The sequence below is a fragment of the Perna viridis genome, chromosome 3 (genome assembly GCF_037379345.1).
Source record: "Perna viridis isolate PV_CMFRI_1.1 ecotype Kerala chromosome 3, ASM3737934v1, whole genome shotgun sequence".
Lineage (NCBI taxonomy): Eukaryota > Metazoa > Mollusca > Bivalvia > Mytilida > Mytilidae > Perna > Perna viridis.
In genome coordinates this window covers 42,521,420-42,548,278 of record NC_142447.1, presented here as the reverse complement: position 1 = coordinate 42,548,278, position 26,859 = coordinate 42,521,420, and the positions used below count along the sequence as shown (strand labels likewise).

General features: G+C 32.4%; 2 protein-coding genes across 3 annotated transcripts in view; one reads left to right on the top strand and one right to left on the bottom strand.

Annotated features, from left to right (window-relative positions):
- The window catches only part of LOC148622342 (biotin--protein ligase-like), a 77,027-nt gene that overhangs the window by 36,585 nt on the left and 13,583 nt on the right, over nt 1–26,859 (top strand). The window contains exon 10 of one of the 2 annotated variants that reach the window (XM_088572189.1): nt 11,625–11,801. The exons of the other annotated variant lie outside the window; for it this stretch is intronic. Within the exon in view, the coding sequence (XP_088428315.1) occupies nt 11,625–11,669 (45 nt within the window). The 3' untranslated portion in view covers nt 11,670–11,801. Of the gene's footprint in view, nt 1–11,624; nt 11,802–26,859 lie in introns of those variants that run through there. 2 annotated transcript variants of the gene reach the window in all.
- Nucleotides 16,609–18,149, bottom strand: LOC148622343 (syntaxin-like). The gene has a single exon (XM_088572187.1). The coding sequence runs from the start codon at nt 17,750–17,752 to the stop codon at nt 16,892–16,894; it is 861 nt and encodes a 286-aa protein (XP_088428313.1). The 5' UTR covers nt 17,753–18,149; the 3' UTR covers nt 16,609–16,891.

The following is a 26,859-nucleotide window of genomic DNA, read 5'->3' as shown; positions in this document are numbered from 1 at the left end:
AGATCTCCTGTTCACATGGAGTGGATAGGATCATTACTAGAGCATTGGGTTAGTCTGAAGTCAAAATAATGTCTTTGGTAGGTGTCATTTCTTTGGATTGTTGCTTTCAACTGATAGAATTTTTACTAATATAAATAAAGATCTATAAAATTGATGTCTGCAATCAGTAGACTTGTATTTTATTGTAAAAATGTACAGACGCATGAATTTTTTTTATACCCTAAATGCAGGGAGATCAATAATCAGGATGTCCATCATTCTGTCTGTTTATCCCTCATGCTTTTGTACCCTCCTTTCATATGTTACTCCGCCTAAACTGCTTGATGAATATTTATGAAGCTTTCAAAGAATGATAATGAGAGCTATTCCACATAAACTGGCCGACTCCCTATAGCGATTAGTCTTTTTATCTGTCCATCTTCTATGTCACCTGTCTATCTGTCCCGTTTTTTTTCTTTCAAAATAGGCTTTTTTGTAGTGTGCCGATGAACTGCCTCAAGACACTATGTTCCACCAGCCTTGGTGATTTTTTGCTCTAAACATCCTCAAGGTACTGTGAGTGATATAGGCCTACTGAAATTTTATTTTTACTAGTTGATTTAACTAACAGTGTTCAGATTGTATTTAAAAAATAATTTTGATAATAGGATTTTGAAATTTAGCTTATGGGTTACCATCGGTCTGTCTTAACAAATGTTTCAACAAAATTTATAATGGCAGAGTATACATTGTGTTATCTAATTTCATGATATCTGGCATTAAAAGTACTGTTTTTACTAGCCCACCTTGCCTGGTCATCACTTGGCGTCTGTCGTTGTTGTTAACAATGTTTCAAAAGTCTAAAACTACTGGACTAATTAGAACCAAACTTTGTATGAATGTTCCTTAGGGTATTCTGCATAGAAATCTTATGGGAATTTTTGATCTGTTAAAAAACTTGTTAATAAAAATAGAATGTTAGTGTCAGACAGAAGTTTTTGGAATTTATTTCCACAACCCTTAGGTTTATCAAAAATTTTGATGTGGGATAGAATTGTTCAGTATGATGAGATCTATCTACAATTATATTTTCAGATAAATTTCATATAAATCTTATAAGCCATGTTGGAGTTATTGCCCTTTTTTGATGTTTTTTTCACTATTTTGATGTTATTACTTTAATAAAATAGTCTTCTCTGACACAACGAGACCAATTAGAACCAAACTTGGTATGAATGTTACTTAGGATATTCTGCATAGAATTGATGTGGGGAATTTTGATCTGTTGAAAAATAAGGCCACCATTGTGATACCCATGATTAAGCCAGTATCAAAAATCAATTACCTAATGTTTTGTAGGTATTGATAGAAAGATTGATGATATTACTGACTATATGTAGATGTAGAGTATTCACAACCTTAAATTAGAGATATTTACAATCTCAGTGTGACTGTTTACAAAATGTTCACTGTTTCAATATCTGCCTTTGTCATTTTCCTAATCAAACTTTATCAAGAGGGTGTCGTAGACTATTTATATGTATTAGATATACAGCATTTTATTTTCCTCCCGCCAGCCTGTTCCTGACAATAGCTCCCTTGAGAAACAATATAATAGGAATTGGCACACCAGACAGGAAACACATTCCCCAAAACAGTAGGAATCCATCATACTATATTTGTCACAGGAATTGGCTTAAAGTTGTGTTTTGGTATTGATATATAAAATAGCACTGGGATGATTATCTGTCAAATAAATGGAATAAAAGATATCAAATCAGTTAGTACTACATTTTGTAACACCAATGCACTCATAAGATAATTGGACAATTTTTTCTTTAATGTAATAAAATAATCTAGTAATGTCAGGTTCTTTATGAATATAAAATGCTCCATAGGCTAGGAGGGTATACTGTTTTGTCCTTCATTCTGCCATTCCATCATCCTGTAACACATTTTTTAACAGATTTTGTTCATTTCTGTTGAAGGAATTGGTTAGATATTTGGTATATTGCTTTTGCATGGTGACTTGTACTGTGTCTCCCCTTTTCAGGTGCCTTACTTATCTACTTCCTGTTTACCATCAACTGAGTAATTTTTCAGGTTTTGCAAAATGTTAGTTTTGTAAGCTTCTACTGAAGGGAAATTTTTATACTCCCACTCTATAGGGAGAGGAGGTATACTATTTGATACCCTCACTCTAAAGGGAGAGGAGGTATACTATTTTATACCCTCACTCTATAAGGAGAGGAGGAATACTATTTTACCTGTGTCCATCATTCTGATTCTGTAACACATTTTTTTAACGAAGTTCTCATCACAGGTTGTTGATAATTTACACAAAGCTTCACATGGGTATAGTTAATTGTTGGATGTGTTTTTCTACTTATATTACATCTACTTCCTGATTGCCAAAAAAGCAGGGATATCACTAGTGAGCTGTTGCTCACAGATTTCATGTTTTGAACTGTTATTGTATTCCATATTTCTCGAAATTGTCATGGTAAATTTCCTGTCTTCAACCACTGGTTAATTTGTACCCCATTCTAATGGTACTGTTATATCACTCTCTGTTTATGTACACATTCAGTATTAACTTTTACGAATGTTGATTTATGTATAAACTTTTCTTGGGTGAATGTTTGTATAGATTAAGGATATCTCCTTTGTTTTTTAGTGTTTTCCTAGTTTTTGGGCTTTTGATGCCTAAGACAGGGGGATAGTTTCTAGCCCAGTTATTTATTGAACTTCACAAGAAAATGAAAAGAAAAACATGCTGGCTTTTAATTCTTTGTCTCTATAATTTTGATTATTAATATGTGGAACTACACAATTTATTTTTATACCCTGGGTAAACTAAGTCTAGAGGGAATACAAGAACCACTCCTTCTGTCTGTCATAAGCACAACTCCTAACCATAGGAGATATTGATGTATAGGTAGGTTAGACATCATATGTAGTTATGCATGAATTGAACAGGAACAGGTATGGTGAAACACAAACAAAGGTCACTAACATAACCTAAACCTAAAACAGTAAATACCAGCAAAGGTCACTAACATATAATCTAAACCTAAAACAACAAAGGTCACCATAAAGTCACTAACATATAACCTGAACCTAAAACAGTAAAGGTCACCATAAAGTCTTCACCATGCAAGCTCTGACAAATCCTGACATCAAGAGTAATTTGTTTAAAAGTTGATACAACATCCCTCCAAAAATCAATATATTTTTCACTGAAGTACTTGACTTTGAAGTCTCATGACCAAATGGAAGGATTAGGAGTTTAGCCATGAATTGTGATTCATAGCAGTTAGGGAAACAAATTACCTATAAGAGTAGCACGATAGTGTCCATTGGAATGCCAACAACCTGTATGTAAACAAATTACCAAAGAGAATAGAAATTCAGTTAAACCTGTCAAAACAGACCTCTTTTGGAAATTAGATTGATTTAGATAGTTGTTCAGATTATCAAAGTTCAAAAATTCATATAAACTCATATAAAGGGAATTTAGTAAGTGTTTAGTTTACTGTTTAGACAAAATTTATGATTATTCAAGTTTCAGTTTAGACAGGTTTTAGAATTATTCAGGTTACAGTTTAGACAGGTTTTAGAATTATTCAGGTTACTTTTTAGACAAGTTTTAGGATTATTTAGGTTTCAGTTTAGACAGGTTTTTTGGTTTATTTAGGTTTCAATTTAGACAAGTTTAAGGATTATTTAGGTTTCAGTTTAGACAAGTTTTAGGATTATTTAGGTTTTAGTTTAGACAAGTTTTAGGATTATTCAGGTTTCAGTTTAGACAGGTTTTTTGGTTTATTTAGGTTTCAATTTAGACAGGTTTAAGGATTATTTAGGTTTCAGTTTAGACAGGTTTTACTGTATTTCTTTAAGAAATTTCAAAGCACTGATTATATCTTAATAAGTCCAAACAATATATATCCATCCATTCTTGAATCACCGAAGGCCATGTGAGCTATTGCCATCACTTGACGTCAAACGTCATTGTCGTGGTCAACAATATTTCAAAACTCAAAACATACAAATTGGTATGAATGTTCCTTGGGGTTTTTCCCTTTTTTTACTTTTATTTGCTAGTTTTAATATTATTTCTCTCAAAAATCTTCTCCTGAAAAATAAGTGTGAATGTTCCTTGGGGTATCCTGCATAGAACTGATGCTGGGATTTTTCATCTGTGGAAAAACATGGCCACAATTACTAAAAATAGAACATAATGTTCATACATATTTCCAAAAGCGTTAGGTTTAGCCAAATTCTTCCTATAGTTGAAATGATCCTTATTATAAGGCCTACAGAAGTCTTAAGGAATAAAAATTGTCAGACGAATCCCTGTGAGAGTTTTTGCCCTCGAAAGGGGAAGAAATGACTTTTTTTTTTTTACAGTTTTCAGCCAGTATCTTGAAAACTATGGTAGAAAGAAACTTTCAATAGCTGAAATGATCCTTATGATAAGTCTGACCAAAGTCTTCTAGAGTCAAAATTGTTGGACAACTTCTTATTAAATTTATTGCATTTGAAATGCAAAATTCAACCAGGTGAGTGATTCAGGCTCCTTGGAGCCTCTTGTTTCATTCAGTTTTTGCAGTAGTGTTGTATACAGTATAGAAAAGCATAGCTTTTGATGGAAACATACAAATAAGGGTTATAAACATACAAAGGGTGATATATGGCCTAAAAAAGTTTTTATTTCCAATATCCATACCTTATTGAAAAATATTATGTTTCTGACAAACATAATATAGATATTGGATTTTCATTTTGTGTACAAATTTTTTACTTATATATTATTATTATTTCACCTTGAACTTGACGTACCTTCCACATGAAGTTCATGACTTACTCACCTTTTGAAAAAGGGGAAATGCTGCTCTTTGCATTTTCTGAAAAAAAAAGATTATCAAAATACAAAAACAAAACCATTGCTACATGACCTTGGCAAATGGTAATCATTTTGACAGATGTCTTTGATTTGTTTGTTAAATTTGAAAAATTGCTGGAATTGTTGAAATAGTAACAAAAAGTTTATGATCCTTAACTTGCTGTTCTCACACTCTAGCTTGACAGTATGGTGTGGTTGATTCAGTGCCTTAGTGGAGATACTTAGTGTTGCTGAGTGTATTAGATATAACTCTCAGTAGATTCTGTAACAAATATATATTGATATATATATATATATAGTTCTGGACCTGACCGGGTTGCATACTGATGAAACTTGTGATATAAAAGCCTTTAAGAGCCTGCTTTATATTAGATATGACTAACTATTATTCCACTATAATATATTGCTTTGTACTGTTGGTAGTTTGTCATTGTTTTATTGTCTGTGATTATAGTTACACTGTTGCTAAGACCTTATTACCATGAACTTTATTGCTTTTATTAGAATCTTTGGCAACCAAAAACATAGAAAATAATATAATTCTAATTTGTCTGTGAATTTAATGAGAGTTAAATGCAATGTACTGGAAGTAATATTTGGCCTTATACAGTAAGGATCGACCAAGTCAAGCTTTGTCACTCTGAATTCAGTTAGTCATATTTCTTTTTTTTTCTTTAAAGAAGAACTGTCAGATAAAGAAAGCATGCACATACTAACATTTTATCAGATGCTTTAAGGTCAACTAAAAGAAAGAACAAAAAAATGAATTTTGAAAAGTTGCTTTCTTTGTTTAAAAAATATCTACGTTCATACCCTTTGATAGTGGTAGTGGTAGAGACATCCAACCTGTCTGTTCATTCATCCATCCTGTCTGTTCATCCATCCAACCTGTCTGTTCATTCATCCATCCATACTTCTCTTATGCAGAGGGGTACCTTTTTGTTACCACTCACTCTCATGTCACTGAATTGAATTTAATGAAAGTTCCACAGGATATTGATGTGTACTGCCTATTTCAGATTTTACTCAGATTTTGGCCTTTAATGAATGTAGGGTATCCATCTGCTACTCCCCCTACACCACTGAATAGAATATAATGTAACTTTCACAGCATATCATTACACATTCCAACTGTGACCTTCTTGTAAGATTTTCCCGCGATGAGGAATGTGGGGTATCCTTTATTGAGCTTAGCTCACAATTTGTTTTTAGGTATTTCTTGAAGTAATGTGATGTACATCTTTTTCAATTAGAGAACACTACAATTCTCAGATTGAAAAATCACTTAATCAGTAATTAAAACACTTGAGATTTCCTCAGTAAACTCTGTTTGCAATCATCAATTGATACCACCTAATCTTTGGAATTTTATTTGCATTTCTGTCCTGCTAATTACCAAAGTTTGCCAGTGAAAGTTTTGAGAAATAGAGATAGCTGTTAAGTTTACTTGTTTTTTTAACCCTTCCTTTCTACAATGACAAATTTCAATGTAAACATCTTGATTGTGCCCTTCACACAACAGGTGACAATAGTATATTGGAATTAACCTTGTCCGTCCGTCCGTCATTTTGTCAGTCCATCATTCCTGGCATCTTAAATTTGTAACTCCCTATGGATGAATTGATTTCAAATTCCTGTTTTGTGTCCCTTTTTCATTTCTTAGAGACAATTCCATTGAAAAGTACCAGATATGCTTTAAAGTGGGATATACCTACAAATTTTGCTCAAGTATGCATCAACTTTGTGTATGTCTTATTGCTCGGTTGAAGTATTCTTTGGAGAACAATATAAAGTCTGCCTCAGCTTTGACACTATATATGAAATTTGTCACATATTGCATTCAAATCTAATGTGATTGTCAGGATATCTATTATTTCCTTCAAAACTATAAATGGTATGAAAATCCCTCTTGTCAATCTTTCCTATTATTTTCTGTATCCACAATCAATAAATATTCATTTATGGAAATGTTTGACTTGCTGCATTATTTTGCACAATAATTTTATCTCATGGTATTTGGTTTGAATGACATTGTGTTATTATTTTCTGTGTTAGGTCCCTTCCTAGTCTTGCATGATAAGTTTCAATCCTAGTCATTAGCAAATGCTGAAATATAACACAGGAAAACAGGTTGGATTGTTTAAGTAACAGAAATTATGAAAGTATGACTTAATGCTCAGTAGCATGATACAATTTAATGTAGTACATGTATTTTTCATGGTAATGAGAAAAGGATGAACGGATATTGCTGCCTTTGCTGCATGATGTAAGGAATTAATTGGTAACAGGAAGCTTCATGCATAGTTGTCAACCTGTGATAGATTGTGTTATGGGAGATATTTGTCTCCTTGATATGCCTCATAGGATAAAGTATGGAGTGAACTTGATTTTAGAAAAGAGTTATGGTTTTAGTTTAAAATGCTGCAGTTAAGGTTTTTTTGTACCATCAAGTGCATTTGTGTCTGTCTTCTCTACTCATGAAACTATGATATTTGTGTAGGACTTCTGTATTTATCTGAGGTCTTTGATTGCCATGATCAGTTGTTGTGTCATTTTCCAAAGATTGTGGAAATAGTTTCAAAATATAAGAAGAGTGGTGTCAGAATTTAAGGGTTAGTATTCTAATACCAAGAAGGAAGTTTTTTTAATACCAAGCAATCTATAGTTTCAGTTTCTGTTGCTTAGTGTAAAGTAGTGTTTCCTTTGGTTGGTTTCTGTACAGAAGACTGTAGTACATGTTTGTCCAAAGGTTTAGAGTGTTCCTTTTTAGTAGTTAAAAACCAGGTAGGTACATGTATATGTATCTAATGATCATAGAAAGATTGGATGTCAGGTTATATAGTCTTGTGGAGTCATTTTCTGATATAGGTCTCACTAACCACTTCCGGGTCAAATGGCCACCCCCATATGTAGTACCAAAAACACACTGAACCTAGACATATGCATTGTAAGTGCATTATTTGTGTGTATTATGATTAAAAGTAGTCAAAATAAAGCTGAGAATGTGTACTTTAAAATCATATATGTAATTGACTACAAAAGTGTATGAATATTGTTTACATGTGTGAGTAATTTGCCTCCATGCTGTCAGTTTGCAGAACAGGTAAAAATGTGGATTTTCAGTATTATTTATTCAAGTAAATTTTGTGAAGAATTTCTACTATCATCGTACCATTAGCATAATGATTTTGGAAGCCTTATTTTCCAAGCTTCGCAACGGTATGCAGCTTTAAGATGTCATTTGTCCTGGGAATTCACAGTGAGACTTTGAAAATTACTTTTTTAACATGTAAAGTAATGGAAACGTTAGAAGTGGTTAGTGAGACCTATAAGATGTTTTCAGAATTTAATGAAAGATGGTATTGTTGTTTTAAAGTGTGTCCTGCCCCGTGCAGAACTGGGTGTCAAAAGAATAGGCCTGCTGCAGTGCTAAGCTTGTCGTAAAAGGCAACTAAATAGTGCTCAGGAACCTAGCTGGGGGCTAGGCACTCTGCCCACAGAGCAACTGGGATGTGTGCCCCAGGTGGTGGAATGGGGTACCCCTAGCATGTAACATGCCAGGGGTACCCCATTCCAGGTGGTGAAATGGGGTACCCCTGGCATGTTACCAGGGGTTACCTGACCACTAACCGTAGTGGTGCACCATATTGGGAAATATGCCATGTTCCTCGCACGTTAAAGAACCCTGCTGTGGTATTCGATAGTAGTAGGAACCTTTGCGCTCCGCCACAGGAGGCCAAATTGCCCAACCTTACCCATTCCCCCTTTTTCTAGTGGCAATCAAAATTTATCGACCCTTTTGTCTTTGTGTCCCATCCTTTTTTTTTCATTTCATCATTATTTCATGTTCATTTTATCATCCATTTCATGTTCATTTTATCATCCATTTCATGTTCATTGTCTGAATATAGCAGAAATATTGCTGCTCAGACATTAAACCCCAACAAACAAACAAAAAATTAAAGGGTATCCTTAACAAAATGACTATTTGAATTTTTGATCTGTTATAAAGCATGGCTGCTGTTACTAAAAATAAAACATAGGGGTCAGACAGCAGATTTTTGCATATATCTCCAAAATGGTTAGATTTAACCAAAATTTGAATGGGATAAAATTATTCAGCATGAAGAGATCTATCTGTGGTCAAATTTTGGTGAAAATTTGTTGACCCATGTTGGAGTTATTGCCCTTTTTGGAACGTTTTTTGCTGTTTTTGATGTTATTACTTCAATAAATCTGCTCCTCACAAACTATTCAGCAAAATTCAATGAAAGTTGGCATTTTTGTTTTATAGGGTGTCCTTAACGAAATGACCGATTTTTGATCGCTGAAAAAACATGGCTGCCATTTTTAAAAATAGAACAATGGAGTCAGACAGCAGATTTGTGCATTCATCTCCAAATCTGTTAGGTTTAGCCAATTGCTGAAATGATTCTTATTATAAGGCTTACAAATGTGTCCAATGAATCAAATGGAGACAAAATTGTCTGACAACTCCTTGTTAGAGTTATTGTACTTAAAAGGCAAAAATTTAACAAGGTGAGCGATTCAGGCTCCTGGGAGCCTCTTGTTTAATATCATGATCATGATTAGATGACTTGAGTTCCAGAGGTCAATGGCTATAATATCCTATGTCCTGAGAGTTACAATGTCAATCCCAAATACCCAGAAAACTTATATGTCAGTTTCTAAAGACCATTTTACTGTGATATCAGTTCCAATGCCCAAATAATGATACAAGTATCAAGTTTACAAAGACTGGATTCCTTTGTGTCAGTCTGTAATGAAGAGAGGATTGTAATAGCAAATGTGGTTCACACTCCTCCTTTTATTACTCTTCAAAATCATGTTGGGTGAAATTTTCTGTAGTAAAGTATTGAAATAATGATAGGAAAATTTTAATTTTAAGGGATAGTCTGATAGCTCTATCTTATTTAATGAAAAAGGACACTTAATATCATAAGTTTCATGAAGAATTCAGTATATCCTACTGTTTTCTATTGCATTTATGTGAAAAAACAACAGTTTTACAAGATTCTCTCAGTAGGGGTATGTTTAGTTCTGAAGTTTTCGACTTTTACAAAATAATGGATTTCTTTATATAACCTTGTCTCAGACAGATAATTATTGTTGTCAGATATCTGACTTATTATCTTGATAGGAATAACTTATTTTTAAGGAGTTTATTGTAAATGTTGTCATTGTGTGGTTTTCTCAAGAAATCTATCATCTTGATTCTTTTAATTTCCAATTACTCATTAAACCTTTTGCACTACACTTTTGACAGTATGACATTTTGATAAAGTAATTATTCCCTTCAGAATACCCTAATTTAGCAATACATGGATAAAAAAAGGCTCTGACACTTGTGCCATCATGTTGTCTTGTGATGTTTTCTGTGGTGGTATGGTTTTGTAAGAACACCTGCATTTTACGTGATAAGGTTGATAGATTGACTGGAGAGGTTACATGTAACTTATGTGTGATCTAGTAGACAGAGTACATGTAACTTTAGTCTGGTTTCGTATACTGAATACATGTTTTGTTTCTGTCTTTCTGAGACACTAAGGTTAAAACTACATTTTTTTTCATGTTTACATGTAACAATTCATAGTCAACATGTGTATGTAGCAATACTTAATGTTAAGTACTGCGATGAACTCAAATCAAGGATTTTTAACTTATTTTGATACTGGGTGTTCAGAAATACAAATAAAGAGATGGACTGTTCATACATTGAAATCCATGCACGTGGCTAAAACAGAGACAATCTACAATGTAGACAACATAATGAAACACAATGGCTCTCGTATTTTCATTTTGATTTCCACCCTTTCAGTGCTTTTTACTTTGAATGACATAATGAGAATAACATACCTTGCTTTTTACTAGGCTAACATGCAGACTCCAAATTTTATTGTGCTGGCTCACAGAGGCAAACAGCTTGCAACAAGGCATATCTCCATGCTCAGACACACACCACCTCATATTTCACGACATGGAAGAGGTGTAGCGACTACCAAATTTTTCAGGTTTTTTTTTTTTTTTTGTATGACTAGGACTGGGGTAGAAATTACATCATCCCATTCTTGATGTGAGCATGTTACCACAATCTCCCTGGAAAGATCAACTTTTTAGACTACTATATTTCCATGATTAATAATGTGCTTAGTAAAACTAACAACCTTTATTCCCACCAGAACATTAATCACACAGTACCTTTAATGGAAATGGATGGAATATTCAACCATACAGGCAAATTCTAATCCTACATGGGGATTTATTTACTGCAATTTTACAGAATTAAGACTAAAAAAAAAATAGTGGTAATATGAGGTTGGATGGTGTTATATTTAAAACTAGCATATTTAAAACCAGTATCAGTCATTTCAATAGTGATTTTCCATGTTGCTCTATCCTGTGATATGTAAAATTGCATGATGCATACTTTTCAGATATCAGAAATGAGTGGTATTCATATGAATGACAGTAGATTGTTGTTTATTTGATGATGAATACTATGAGGATAGGCTGTTTAGATCAGTCTACTTATCTGGGTGTCAATAAAAACATCAAGGGAAATCGTAAATTGGATATAATCAGATAAATCTCTTATAAATCTGTACACCAATATAATAACCAGTCATTATATACATTATAGTTTATCTGTGTTAACTATTACATTTGACCAAACCCATGTCAGTATCATGTAGTATGATATTTCTCCTTTACCTTATAGGTCAAATCTATGGTAACATTACTGGGGTCACTTTCATGCATGTAGGTGTTAACCAGAAATTGCTTCAAGACATGAAAGTGTAACCTGTGTGGCATTCAGTAGTTCTTAATTTAGAGACAACAGTGGTAATTTGTGAGATACAAGCAATGACCATGTCAGAGAACTCCAAAAATAGATGGTTTAATACCTTTTAGTGACACTTTGATTACAGTCTTAATTGAATATGATTAAATCCTTTTGATGAACACACCTTGAACACATATGACCTTTTCATTAAAAAGTACTATTAAATGTATTGTTCCTATTATCAATGTCATACTGATATCTTGTATTACTTACTAGTCTATAATAAACAGTAGTGTTATGTCCTGTCATCTTTTAATCCTCATTTTAAATGATGAAGTTTAAAGTTAAAAAAGACTTTTTATACACCCACTCATTGAAACATGCATTTTCACTATATCCAGAAAATAACAACTAAAAGTCAATGGATCTCTGTGAAATTGTACCATGGAATGTCATGCCACAAAAGGAAGAATCAGATTGAATTTGGAGGTTGGCACACTAATTTTTTATAAATTAAGGGACAAAAAAGAGGCCACTTTGGTTAATTTTTTATCTTGTGTCCAATATTTTATTGGGATCAAAATAGGAGCTGTATCAAGCTTGAATGCTGTATCCTTACATGCCTCAACTGTGCAGGCTTAGACCTCTGCAGTCATATTAAGCTATAACCAGCAAAGTATTTTCACTATATGGAACGATACATACATTTTTGTCACACAAAACTCAGTTATAACTGTAGTTTGTACATGTGACAATTGTTATTTAGCAACAGGGGCTTGCTTCCACTATCAAATATGCAGCCCCATTTGTATATAAACTAGAAAAGGGTGATCCCAGATTTGGGGATGCCTCCTTCAACTCATTTTTTTCAAATAAAATTGAATATAATATAATCAGAATAGATTTATCACACTTTTGATCATTTGTTACACATTAATTAGTTTTGTTCCTGTCTTTGTTTAATCTCTTAATCCACATTGGCACAGTCATTAATCTTGTCTGTACCATGGTCAGTGCCCTGATGACATATTTAAACACCGAAATATTACCAATCAGAAAAGGTCTGAAAGTCTCAAACAAAAAAAAACAAAAACAAAAACAAAAAAAGATAAAATAGTGTGTTATACAAGTGAAACTAATTTTTTTTTAAAGTGAAAAGTTTTAAGGAAAAAATTCATTTGCAATTTGATTTTGTGAATGATGTCATATATTGTGGTCTTTCAAAACATGAAGTAATTGAAAAGTAATTAATTACATTTTAAAAAGTAATTGAAAAAAAAAATCAAATACATTTTAAAAATAAAAGTAATTGCAATGTAACATATTTAACTAAAGTTCCAAAGTAATTGAAAATATTTAATTACTTTTAAAAGTACTGGAACCAATCCCTGGAGTATATCACTATTTACTGCTCAGAAATCACTTGACGAATGATGAATCTAATGAATAAACACAGATATCACCATCAAATACTTCTTATTAATCATCACAATGATTTGAACATTTAAACTCCATATTTCTACAATGGCTTGGACAGAAAGTGAAACTACTCAGACCTTCAGATCAGTTAGAAGTTTATCTCATATATCTCCAAAACCATTAGGTTTAGCCATATTCTTTTAATTGTGGAAATGATGCTTTATATAAGTCCTACAAAAGTCTCAATTGGATCAGTTATTGCAAGACTCCTTGTTAGAGTATTGCCCTTGGAAGGATAAAAATGACAGTTTTTGACAGTTTTCAGCCAATATCTTGAAAACTATGATAGATAGAAACTTTCAATTGCTTAAACAATCCTTATGATAAGGCCTAGAAAATTCTGCAGTGGATCACAGATGTAGGACAACTCCTTGTCAGAGTAGTGCCATTGAAAGGTGAAAAATTGTGTTTTTAGCAGTTTTCAGCCAGTATCTTGAAAACTTTCAGTTGTTGAAATGATCCTTATGATAAGTGCTAAGTCAAAATTGTCAGACAACTTTTTGTTAGATTTGTTAGCTCTTGAAAGGGAAACAATTAACCAGGTGAGTGATTCATCCTCCTGGAAACCTCTTGTCCTTCATTCTTTTTTATTGTTATATATGTATCTTTTCGTTCTTTTTGTTGATATTGTTAACATAAAAAAGTGGTAGAATTTTGTCTATTAATAAAGCACACTGATACCCCAATTTTTATTGAAATTACCTGGTCTGTCCACCTAATTTCACAAATAGCACCTCAACTCCCTATGGATGGATTGATTTCAAATTTGACATGTTGCTTTGTATAGATCAGTCATATATTGAGTTTGATATGTGATATCAAATTCCTGCTTTGCAGAACTGTCATTTTTTTTTACACAACATGAAAATTCACGCATTCATGCAAATTCATGTTGGTTTCGGTTTCTGCTAGTTCTATTATGAACCTTTGAAAAATTAAATGTTTGACCAGAGCCAGCAATGTGTTTTCAAATATTTTTTTTCTTCAAATCAACTTAGATTTAATTTTGAAAAAAACCTGTCTGAGTGCAGCATGATACAACTACAGCCAGTTGAATTCTGTTGTGGACACAATATTAGTTTTTTTACACATATAACATAGATTTATAGTTCATTTTTGGCACACAACTTATTTAGACACAATACTGCACAATATTTTGAAATTCAATTTTATTATAAAGTTCTGCTTCAGGGTGCATTCATGGTTCATTATGTACCTCATTATCTAAAAATCAAAGACTTAAGTCTTCAAAGTCGCTAAACACCAAATATTCACTGTCACTGATTTTGGCATACTTTCAACATCCGAAATCGTACAAATGCAATAAACTCTAAGATCGGGTGACTTCTGCTAAAATCTTGGCTCCCTTGATATGATTGTGTAATCCAGTCTTTCGTAACTGTTATGACCCGAATGTTTTCAGTGATCCAGAACTGGCAATGTCTATAGATGATATCGGTGTCCTGATAATACATGTGACCTTTACATAATCAATTGTTACGAACACCTGTGTTTGAATCTGAAACTGGGTAATATTACAGGTACATAAATTCAATGCTAACCGATCATTTTATCTTTTAATTTAAATTTCCTTTTCTAATTCAAGCAAAGAATATCCATCAACATGTGTATGATATGTTTTAAAAAAAAGTACATTGTAGCAATCTTTGGGTTGCTTATGATATGGACCAGGGGACCAGTTTAGGAACCAGATTTACCATTCATAAATATTGGAACATGCTGTTGTATATGACCTATATAGTCTTGTAACAAGCCTCAGTGTCTGAATCGGAAACAGGGTAATGTTCAAAGCTATCAGTCATTTCATGTAAACTTCCCTTTCTTGTACAAGCAAGAAACACACTTAGACCACAGGTGTATGATACTTAAGAGGGACATTTTTATCTCATGTGAAGGTAGAACTACGACACTGCGGCAGTAAACACGGAGAGGATCTGCAGCAATACGTGGCGTGTAACTACATATTTATGCAAATTATATGTGAATATTAAGTACTGAAATTACGAGTGCAAGAAGTCGCTAACAATATTAGCAACTTAAAAACTGAAAATGATAGGGTTAATTTGGCATGCATACTTCATAAAGCTCTTGTACTTAGGCAGGCTGGATTCCAATAAAAAAAAATTCAACTTTGATTCAAAATTTTAAAAAAAAGTACATTTTTTGGAGCATGGTCTCCTTTGGCTCCTTATACCTCAAAAAACCATCAGAGATATCTGAAATCTGATTGAAAAATGTAGGCAATGATTTTCATAAAGAATTTAAGAAAAAAAATCAAACGCAGACCCAAAATAAACAAGTTATTGTCAAGAAATCAGAAATATACTATAAAAATACTTGTTTCTGGCCTTTTTTGATCCCTTATTCTTACTTGGTTCATGTCACAACCCCAAAATTCAATCCCTTTCTTCCTTTTGTGTAATACAATTTCAAAGATTCACTCACTAATAGTCAAGTTATTGTTTGGACCAAGGCTCTGGAAACAGATTTGTTGAAAACAAATTTTGCTAATGACCAATGACCATTTTCCAATATTGAACATCAAAAATGGACAACCCTTATAAATTACTGTCTGAGTTGTAATATTAGTGTCTAAACATCTTGTCTACATGTCTCCTAATTGTTTATTGAAAATTAATTGACAGGTGTGTAGCCACCTGTGACTGTGATTTACCAGTAACTGATTGGTTGATTGCATAATTGAAATAATGGTACATGTGCAGCACAATTGCATAAATGAATGAATTGAAGTGACTTGAAGAATTTTCATACATTTATTACTTGATTTATAAAATTAAGAAAAAGATAGGATACTAGGAAAATGCATGTTTCTGGCCCTTCTTTTTTTGCCCCTAGTTTCTGAAAAGTCTTTACCCCAAAAATCAATCCAAGTCTGACCATTGTGGTATGCTGTAAAAGTATTAATTTTCACTGTATACCAATTTTTGCTATTTTTGAAGTGGACTGAAAATTGATTTTTGAAACTATAGAATGCTTATCATGTTTTGAAATTGCAAAAATTGATACAAGTGAATATGTTAACTTGACAGAATCTGTGTAATTGGCAACTGCAAAAAATTAATATGTTTACAGTAGAATCTTTTGGAACAATATCATAGACATACTATTATTTTATTGCAGTTATATAGTTGAATTCTATGAAATGCTAGGTTTAGCCCCTTTTGGCCCCTAATTCTAAAACGGTTGAGGCCATAACTTCAAAAATCAATACCAATCTTCCTTTAGTATTTTGGAACCTTGTTATAAAGTTCATAGAGATCAACCAACTAATACTCAAGTTATCACATGAAAACCAAGTGTCTATGGACGATGACAATGACGACTGCGCCATAACAATATATATGACCCATTTTATTTTTGTGGTCATATGAAAATGATATAGTCAGATACCAGTATGTCAACTGGGAAAAAAATCAAGTTTTATTAGAATGATACAAATGATAAAATCAAAGATATTAAATACTGGTTCACAAAATAACAAGATTCAGGGGAAGACCATTTCTTTCTGAAGGGAGGGAGGGAGTTGTGGGCATATAGTAGTTTGGCAATAAAAAAAAAAATTTTCAAATTTTTGAAAATGTATTTTCTGCCTAGGCCAAAACTGCAAGGCTCTCCTCCTCAGTATCAAATGGTCGTCCCCTAAGTAACAATATTGATTGGACTGTACGAGGACGGTTGAATTAAACAGTCAGAATAATAATAATTACAACGCCAATCACAACAATAACTCCTAATATTGCTGCACATATGAATTTCTTTTTTCTGGCTTTACCCCTATAAACTTTTGCTTGTTTCAGTACTTTGTTTGTTTCTGTCACATGTTTTACAGCTTCTTCAACATTAGATTCTACATGATCTAACTTTTCACCTTGTTCAGCAACTAAAACATTCATCTCTTTGAAAAGTTTATTGACTTCATATATTTGACTTTCGAGATGATGGAGTTCTTTTTCCCGATTTTCTAACTCTTGTAAACCTGACTTAGCTTCCTGCATTTGTATTATAATGTCACCAGTGAAGACAGAGTGTGTCTGAGGGTCAACTGCATTCATGTCTATGCCTCCTTCTTTGGTGACAATTTCCACCTCTTTTACGAACCTTGCTCTAGTTTTGTCAATATAATCAGCTTGATTTGCTCTGAATGTGTCCATCATCTCCCTAAGTTGCTGTGATAATCTCTCCACTTGATTCACACATACTTTCTGATAAGCATCATTCTCAAGAATCTCATTATTATTAGAAGATAAAGCTTCAATTTCTTTCCGTGTTTTCACAGATTTGGTTAAAATTTCATCGGATAATTTTTCCATGTTTTTTAGATCAGTTTGTGTGACGAAAGGTGAGCAAAAGAGATTACACTGTAGCTTGGTTACCTCAGCAACCTTCTCATTTATTTCTTTTATTTCATTTTCCAGACATTTGACCTTCTTCATCAGTCTATTGATTGGTGTATCTTTTCTCTTGAATGAAAATCTCTTACTGTTTCTTCCTAAGGCTTCCCTCAATCGCTGCATTTCTGAAAACCTGTCTTTGACCACCATTTTTCTATTGATTAATTATTTACCTGAGAGTTAGAAATTCTCCAAGAATATTTTGGTCCTGTAAGCAACCTATTAATTATCTTGATGTTTAGTACAATTGCTGTTGGAAAGTCATGACTCACATAAGTTAATATCTCACAGTTTTCATTCCTGACACCTGAAGTATTAGTACTTTTAGTTAACTCTCCAAGAGATCTATCCGTTTCTGATAACTGGTAAAAATACACAATGAATTATTATTGTTGTGTATACTCCTAAAGTAACATCTAATCTATACAATCTGAAAGGGAAACCTATAAACTTTATACAATGGTAAAATTTAAATTTATGATTCAGAATATCTGTCCATGTTTAGTCATTCTGTTTACACATCATTGATTCATTCGTAGTATTTTGATTTGATACAGTTGAAACTAGAAGGTGGAATGATGGAGAGAAATTAACATGTTCATGCTGTTTTTTTTTTTAATTTTGTCATTAATTTAAAAAAATAAAATAAATATCTATAACAGTCTTGTTTCACAACAATTATTTTGGTCGAAAAAGTATTTGACAGATAAACACTCACTTGTTAAAAATAGATATATGGGAAAACAAGTATCACCATCACATTTTGTAAAAAACCTTTAAAATCATGTCAGAATATGTTATTTAGTCAGTTATTTTTTACAAGAAGTTTTTTCTTAGCAGTAAAATATCAGCTACATGTACATGTATGTACAGCTGAAATGGTTACTTGTACTGTAGGTTTGACTGTGTTAGGTGTGTATTGATTTCCATTGATTTTACCTGAGAGGCCAAATAAGGGGAAATTTTTGTCTTGTTAGAAGAAAAATAGTTTAGTTATTTATCTTTTCGTTTGTGTGATTTATATTTCAACTGTAGAGTTTAATATCTACAAGTTCATGTTTAAAAGGCTAGAAAGGGCGGTTTCATTTATAACTCTATATATCTGTTCCTAAAATATTTCAAAATCTAAAAATATTGAATGCACAACTTATCAGTACCTGTAAAAAACAATAGATAATAATTTTCTGAAGAAATTGTATAGGTGTCTTCCCGATTGTCCTACATTTGAAAATTACAAGTAAAACAAGGTAAAAAAAATGTTGGACAATTGGGAATGTTTTGATAAGAAATATGCATGTAGATTAATTAGAAAATGTTTTGATGAAGATAGTTTTGAGGTTCTATAAGGGGTGTTCTTGTCTTGTCAGTTTTGAGGTTCTATACGGGGTGTTCTTGTCTTGTTAGTTTAGAGGTTCTATACGGGGTGTTCTTGTCTTGTCTGTTAATTAATTTGCATTGCTTGAATTTATACTTAAATCAAAATCATTGCTAATTTATATAGTGTTTGATTCCTAAAGCATGAAAAATACTGGATATTTAAAGAAATATATTAAATATATATTTTTTTAAAAGTATGATTTGTTTTGATAATATTGTTTGCTTCAGATTAAAATTTCCAAAACAATATTATAAGAAATAAATATATATATATTTCAAAATTACCAGTCATCTATTTTTAGAAATTTTTTTAAAAATCTATATTAATATTTATTCAGAACTTTTGTTGTTGGACAAACATAATTTTAAAATGTCGGACAATCGAGAATAAACCATTGTATAGTAGTATCTAAAATTTGAATAGAGGATACATCTTAAAATTAATAACTTGAAAATATTTTAAATACTGTAAACATATTTATTTTCACGGTTGCTAATTTTTTGCGGAGTCTGTCAAGTGAACATATTCGTGGGTATCAATTTTTGCGGTTTCTAAAAATGATTAGTGTTATATAGTGTTAAAAATCTATTTTGTGTGTATTATTTTTCTGTTTTTCATGATTTTCTGTCCACTGTGAAAATAGTGAAATTAGTACATTTACAGTAGCTGAATTCTATGGTTCATTTATCAATGGAGATTATAGACTTGAAAAATCCTTAAGCATTAAGTTATGATATTTGTACATGTTTAAAACTTTGTTTGGTAGAAGGTCATTGAATTTCCTCAAATCATGGCCTTACATAACCCATGAAACATTCACTTATGACATTAAAGAAATTAAATGTAAACCAGGATGATGTAGGGCAATGAGTATGTCCATCTGTCCTTCTAACTTTGTCTCTCACATCAATAATTCACAACCTCTCTTATACAACAAAAAGGAATTTTAAGAAACTTGGTAGAAATGTTCCATATGTAACATACTTTGGACTAGGTTGTTCTATTTTTTACTGTAGAATTCCCACAACCTTTTTGCAGGTATTCCATAAGAAAGTACTTAGGGTTTTCAGATATTCTGTAAGAGGTTACTTAGTGTTTTTAGGTATTTCATGAGAAAATACTTTGGTTTTCTGGTATTTCATGGCCCAGTGCAGGTCTGGGTATCAAGAGAATAAGCTTTCAGCAGTGCTAAGCATGTCATAAACTGATTAAATAGCACTTAGAACCCTTCCTGAGGGCAAGGACACTCTGCAAATGGAGCAACTGGGTTGTGTGCCTCAGCTGATTGAAAGGGAAACCCCATGGCGTCCTACATGCTGGAGTTGTCAGGCCATAGCACAGAAAACCTTACCGCAAACCATAGTGGTGCACCATATAGGGAAAAATGCCACATTCGTTGGACCTAAAAAAAGCCCTGCTGTAGAATTCAACTGGAGAAGATGCCTCAGTTTTGCTCCAGGAGGCCAAGTTGCCAACCTTCCCCACTTCTCCCAAATTCCAGTTGCAACTGAAACTCATCCACCCTGTTATCCTTGTGTATCATCCCATTTTTCATTTCATTTTCATTTCTTATTCATTTCATTATCATTTCTTATTCATTTTATTATCTATTTCTTGTTCATTTTATTATCCATTTCATGTTCATCACACAGATATAGCTGAAATACTGCTGCTTTGGTGTTAAAATGCTAATCAATCAATCAAGCAATCAATCAGGTATTTCATGAGAAAGTACTCTTTGGTTGTCAGGCATTTCTTGGGAAAGTAGTTAGGATTTTTAGATATTCTATGAGAAAGTACTTTGGGTTTTCAGGTATGTTTTGGTTTTCTGGCATTCTGTGAGAAGTTACTTTGTGTTAATAGATTTTTTCATGAGAAAATAATTTAGTTTTTTTTGGTATTTCATGAGAAAGTAGTTTGGGTTGTCCAGTATTTCACGAAAATACTTTGGGTTTTCTTATATTCATTGAGAAGAAACTTTCAATTTTCAGGTATTTCATAAGAAGGTTCTTTGGGTTTTCATGCATTCAATGAGGGGGTACCTTGGGTTTTCAAGCATTCAATGAGGAGATACTTTGGGTTTTCAGGTATTTCATGAGGAGGTACTTTGGGTTGTCATTAACAAAAGGTTGACTTTTCCATTGTCCAGTTATGATTGATTATTTTTATTTTATTCTAAATAAATGGAGATTCAATGTTCATGAAACATTTACTATAATACTCCGACAGAGACATGTAACCCTATAATATATTCAAATGTACTTCAGCACATTATCAACACCTACCATAAAAAGCAATTAAATGTTTCTAGTGAACCTCTATAAATAGTGGTCCATTATAAGAGATTGAATAGGAAAGAGTAGCATAAAACTTTATCATATTCTACCATGTGACACAGTAGTCAACTGCAATTATATGATGACTAGAGTCATAGATTTTGTTATGCCACCCATCATTCATTGATATGACCAACTCTTTGTTATTTTGAGCAAAAATGCTCAAAGAGTCATGCTATCACTCTAATAATGGCACCTGATTTGAATTTGAAACTCCCCTTGTATCACTTAATAAATTTTTGTGAACTTTCATTATATTTTAGAACTTGTGTCACTGAAGTGAATGCCTATAAGTTTTCATGATGTCTGTTTGTCCATCTGTCAACAATTTTTTGTCAAAAACCTTTCATAGTCATTACCTGAAATCTTGTATGATTATAACTTATTGTTTGCAGACCTGCATATTAAATTTTTGTCAAAATTAGATTTATGTTTTTGTAAAAACTTTAGTTGGAGAAAGGGCTTTAAAAGCTCTTTTTTGTTTAAAATACAACTGAAAAGTAATCATCAACTGTTTTAAGTGTTAATTGTAAATTTGGAGATTTGAATTCATAACAACTGACAATATATTAAAACTTGTGAGAATTTTTGCATTAAAAGACAAAAAAATTGCTTTAAGTTTACTGAAATTCAGAGATTCTTTTTACTGTGAAAGTACTATTGTTTGTGGCTTACCAATGTCCGAGGTTTTCATGGGTAGGCCAAACCACAAAATTTGGTTCCCAACAGTATATGAGATTTCCATTTGTGTTTAAACCTCAAAACCACGAATTCAAGAACTTGTGTTTCTTACCAAATCCACAAAAAATGGTATCCATGAATTAAAGTACATTCACAGTATATTGTACTTTTTGGTCACCTTTATCATGGAAATGTGTCCATATCCAAAAAACAACTTCATATTTAGTGAATACATTCATTATGACATAGTTTACCATATGTTAAAATTTAAAAGTTGATTCTTGGGTGTGGACATAGTTTTCTGGATGTAAATATGTTAAAAAAAACAACAACAAAATTTACAATTTTCAACAGTTTTTGTTTTATGACATATAATTGTGGCACAAATCCTTCGTTTTCCTTCTATTTATATATTTTACTATATTTTGAGTAACTTAAAATCATTACAACAATGTTGATATTTATAGGCTAAATGTATAGCCTTATTCTCTACAGCTTTTGAGAATCAGATTTCACAAGTATCTGGAAGATGTTAGGTAATTTGTATGTTTCATATTTTACTATATGTATACCTGTATTGTACTAATTTTTGCAAATTCAAAGAATGATTTTGTAGGTAAACTGGTTGATGACTTTACATATTTGAAGTTTCTCTAGCAATAACTTTGGAGTCTTTACTCTATAGATCTCTATTTTTTAGGGGGTGGGGGTAATTGCCTTAGTGGTTCAAGAAATAGAGACAAATAAGGGTCAATAAATGCAATTGATAACAGTTAATTTTATCCTTTCTGGTGTGAGGTTCTACACTACATATGTCGGACTTGAATTGAATTTAGTGGTAATGAACTTAGCTGTTTAGGCTTTTATGACCAAATTTAATATGATCAGAAGGTTTCATATCACAAACATATCAAACATTTAAACACAATCCAAAATAAGAGCTGTATCAAGATTGAATATTATATCAATAATTGCCTCTTCTGTTCAGACCTCTGCAGTTGTGTCAAGCTGTGCCCAATGAAGTACTTTCTCATAAGATCATTATTAAGTTCAACAAAATCATTTTCATGCTCAGAACAACAGAGTGATTATCATAGTTCTTGAGTAATTAGTTTTGTTAAGTACATTTGTATATTATAACTGTAGAAAGATTTGCATTTTTCAGTTATAGGTATATGACTTTTTGTTAACACATTATTTAGGGATGGCTTTGTCAGTATTATAGTTTGCTATTGCCAGCCTCTAAGTTATATCCATTGCAAACAAAGTTTGGGAGGGTATATAAGAATCACCTTGTCTGTCTGTCTGTCTTGTAAGAGCAATTTCCCATACTCTGCTCAAAAGATTTTGATGAAACTTTAAAGGAAGATAGGAAGATTGGGCATCATATGTAGATGTGCTTGAAGGAATATAATTACTGTGTGAGAACTTCACTGGGAGAAAATGCAACTGAAATTTTATTGGAAGGTTGAGCAACATATATAGAAAGAATATGCAAGTACAATCATTGTCAGACGATTCTGAAGGGAGATAATTGAACTGTAGGATATATAATTTTTTTTGTGATCTTGCTTGCCATATTTTTAGTTAAAATTATGATTTTTGTTTAGTAAATGTTTTAATATATATATGTGAATATTGAGTAGTAGGGTAATCTCTCAACGTTACAATAGTTTAAAGGAAATCTTTTGTCTTATTTTAATTACTGTGTATTCTTGTAAATTATTACAATATGGAAATAAGAATCAATAAATGAATGGACATAACATTAACTTTTCTTTTTATATTAATGAAACTTCGTACGGTGTTTACCATAGTTTCTATTTGAAATGATTTTCCATTTTGTTTATGAATGAATGTTTAATATGACTGCTGTCTACAAATACAGATATATAGAAGTTCAAAAGGCTACTAATGTAAAGATATTAGAGAACACTTACACAGTGTCTTTGATAATTAATCTGTATTCCAGGGTCAATCCTATTTAGGCTAGACAGATCATTACCATTTTTAGCTCTTACTTCAAATATGCATTGAAACAAGCCTGAATTACACTCAGGACAGTGACTGTCTGCTATTATCAAAGATATTAATACTGAATTTTCCAGTATTACCAGTGTTATATGGAGTAAATCACTTATTTGTAATTTTTCTGTTGGGTTTCTTACTTCATTAGAACATTAGGAACGTGAGGTGATACCAGAAAATATCTGATAATGTGTTCTGTGTTCATATTTTAGGATTAAATAATAGACAATTGTTATGGTTAATTCTTAAGAGTTTTGAGACAATAACATCCTTGCTAAAAATACCAAAGAAATATTTTTTTCAGTAAAGATTTCAATATAATCATTTTTTTTCTCCACTTCCCCACTTTTCCTTCATGACCTTTATTGACTTTAATCAAGGGGCCAATAACAGCCCACTTTGATACTTGGCAATTTCTTATCCTCTGTCAAATACTTAATGGCAATCTAACATCAGAGATGAATCATGCCTGCATGGTGTGTCCAACTTGCCTCAACTGTTAAGGATTCAACCTCTGTGGTCATTTCAAGCTGCTCTGTGAGAAGCATTTTATTCTACTGTTAATTGGATTTTTCAAAACTTTTTTAACTGTGCCTTTCTACATTACCTTTGTACTGTGACATATCCCATTGTTTAGTACCCCAATTCAATTAATAAGAATGTATATGTTACTGATTGAATTTTTTTTAAAAAATATGTCATTAATAAAGCATGATAAAATGTAGCACAATATGTATGTCAAACTGATATAACAGGTGTACAGTTTTTGTTCTTCTGAACATGCAGATATATATGTTAATACTTGCTTTAGGCATTTGCACTCCCAAATGAAGTTCAGAGGCATGGTCTTGATATATTTAGTTATCAGTTTTCAGATTAAGATTTTATTAGATATGCTCAGATCTTACATAAATGTGTTACATGAGGTCAACCTGTAATACATAAAAATAAAAATGACACAGAAATGAGCAATAATAAATACAGAGATAAATACAGTTAAAACTGGGTTGCAGTTATTTATGGTTGAAAAAGGTGTGGTAATTAGTTATAATGTTTTTATGAGTCAAGGTAACGTGCTGTGTTTAAGGCTGCAATATGTAAGAATCAGACAAAATTAAAAAAATAATGAATCATACTCAGAAAAAAGCATACAAATTTGACAATGTGGTCACATTGTTTATATTGTCTATCGAAGACAAACTGACTGTTTGTCTTGGAACTTAGTTAGAAATGTCAGAGGAAAGGCGAGTTTGAAGTTACAATAGAATAATAGAGGAAAAAGTGAGGTATCTCCCTATGGTAATGACATTGCAATGCTTTTCATATTATTTTTATCTCAAATTACTGACACTTAAAAAAAAAAATGTCTTTTCTGCATTTCAGATAACATTTTTAATAAGATTTCACGGAAAGAATCGTGTGGTTTTTTCCTTCATGATTTACCCACTGCCTGATTCTTACAGAGAATAGCACTTAGGCTTCATTTGGAAGTATAATTTCACTCTCATGTCTAGATATTCTATTTGATACTCTTGGCAACATAATTACAAGTACTGTATACCTAGATCAGGTTTATAACTAACAGTGCTAGGGACCTTTGTTAACAATACATTAATCTGAAGTATGAAAAACATGTATCTATTTTCTGTCTGTATGCTGCTTAACATATTTTGGATGTGTTTTGAACACTTGCATTTATATTTAAATCTAGAAGTTAAGTTAGTTTGGGCAAATTACTTGAAGCTGATTGAAAGCTATGTAGTAAAGATTTGGGAGCGTGAATCAACTAGAAATGGTAAAGAGGGCTGCATTGCTGGTTTATTGGTGCCTTTAGTTGTACTCTATTCAGAAATGGTAAAGAGGGCTGCATTGCTGGTTTATTGGTACCTTTTGTTGTACTCTATTCAGAAATGGTAAAGAGGGCTGCATTGCTGGTTTATTGGTGCCTTTTGTTGTACTCTATTCAGAAATGGTAAAGAGGGCTGCATTGCTGGTTTATTGGTACCTTTTGTTGTACTCTATTCAGAAATGGTAAAGAGGGCTGCATTGCTGGTTTATTGAGGCCTTTTGTTGTACTCTAATCAGAAATGGTAAAGAGGGCTGCATTGCTGGTTTATTGAGGCCTTTTGTTGTACTCTAATCAGAAATGGTAAAGAGGGCTGCATTGCTGGTTTATTGGTGCCTTTTATTGTACTCTAATCAGAAATGGTAAAGAGGGCTGCATTGCTGGTTTATTGGTGCCTTTTGTTGTACTCTAATCAGAAATGGTAAAGAGGGCTGCATTGCTGGTTTATTGGTGCCTTTAGTTGTACTCTAATCAGAAATGGTAAAGAGGGCTGCATTGCTGGTTTATTGGTGCCTTTAGTTGTACTCTAATCAGAAATGGTAAAGAGGGCTGCATTGCTGGTTTATTGGTGCCTTTAGTTGTACTCTAATCAGAAATGGTAAAGAGGGCAGCATTGCTGGTTTATTGGTGCCTTTTGTTGTACTCTAATCAGAAATGGTAAAGAGGGCAGCATTGCTGGTTTATTGGTGCCTTTTGTTGTACTCTATTCAGAAATGGTAAAGAGGGCTGCATTGCTGGTTTATTGGTGCCTTTAGTTGTACTCTATTCAGAAATGGTAAAGAGGGCTGCATTGCTGGTTTATTGGTACCTTTTGTTGTACTCTATTCAGAAATGGTAAAGAGGGCTGCATTGCTGGTTTATTGGTGCCTTTTGTTGTACTCTATTCAGAAATGGTAAAGAGGGCTGCATTGCTGGTTTATTGGTACCTTTTGTTGTACTCTATTCAGAAATGGTAAAGAGGGCTGCATTGCTGGTTTATTGAGGCCTT

Excerpts from the sequence above, each read along its gene's own strand:
- LOC148622343 (XM_088572187.1), bottom strand. The coding sequence starts at position 17,752 with ATGGTGGTCAAAGACAGGTTTTCAGAAATGCAGCGATTGAGGGAAGCC.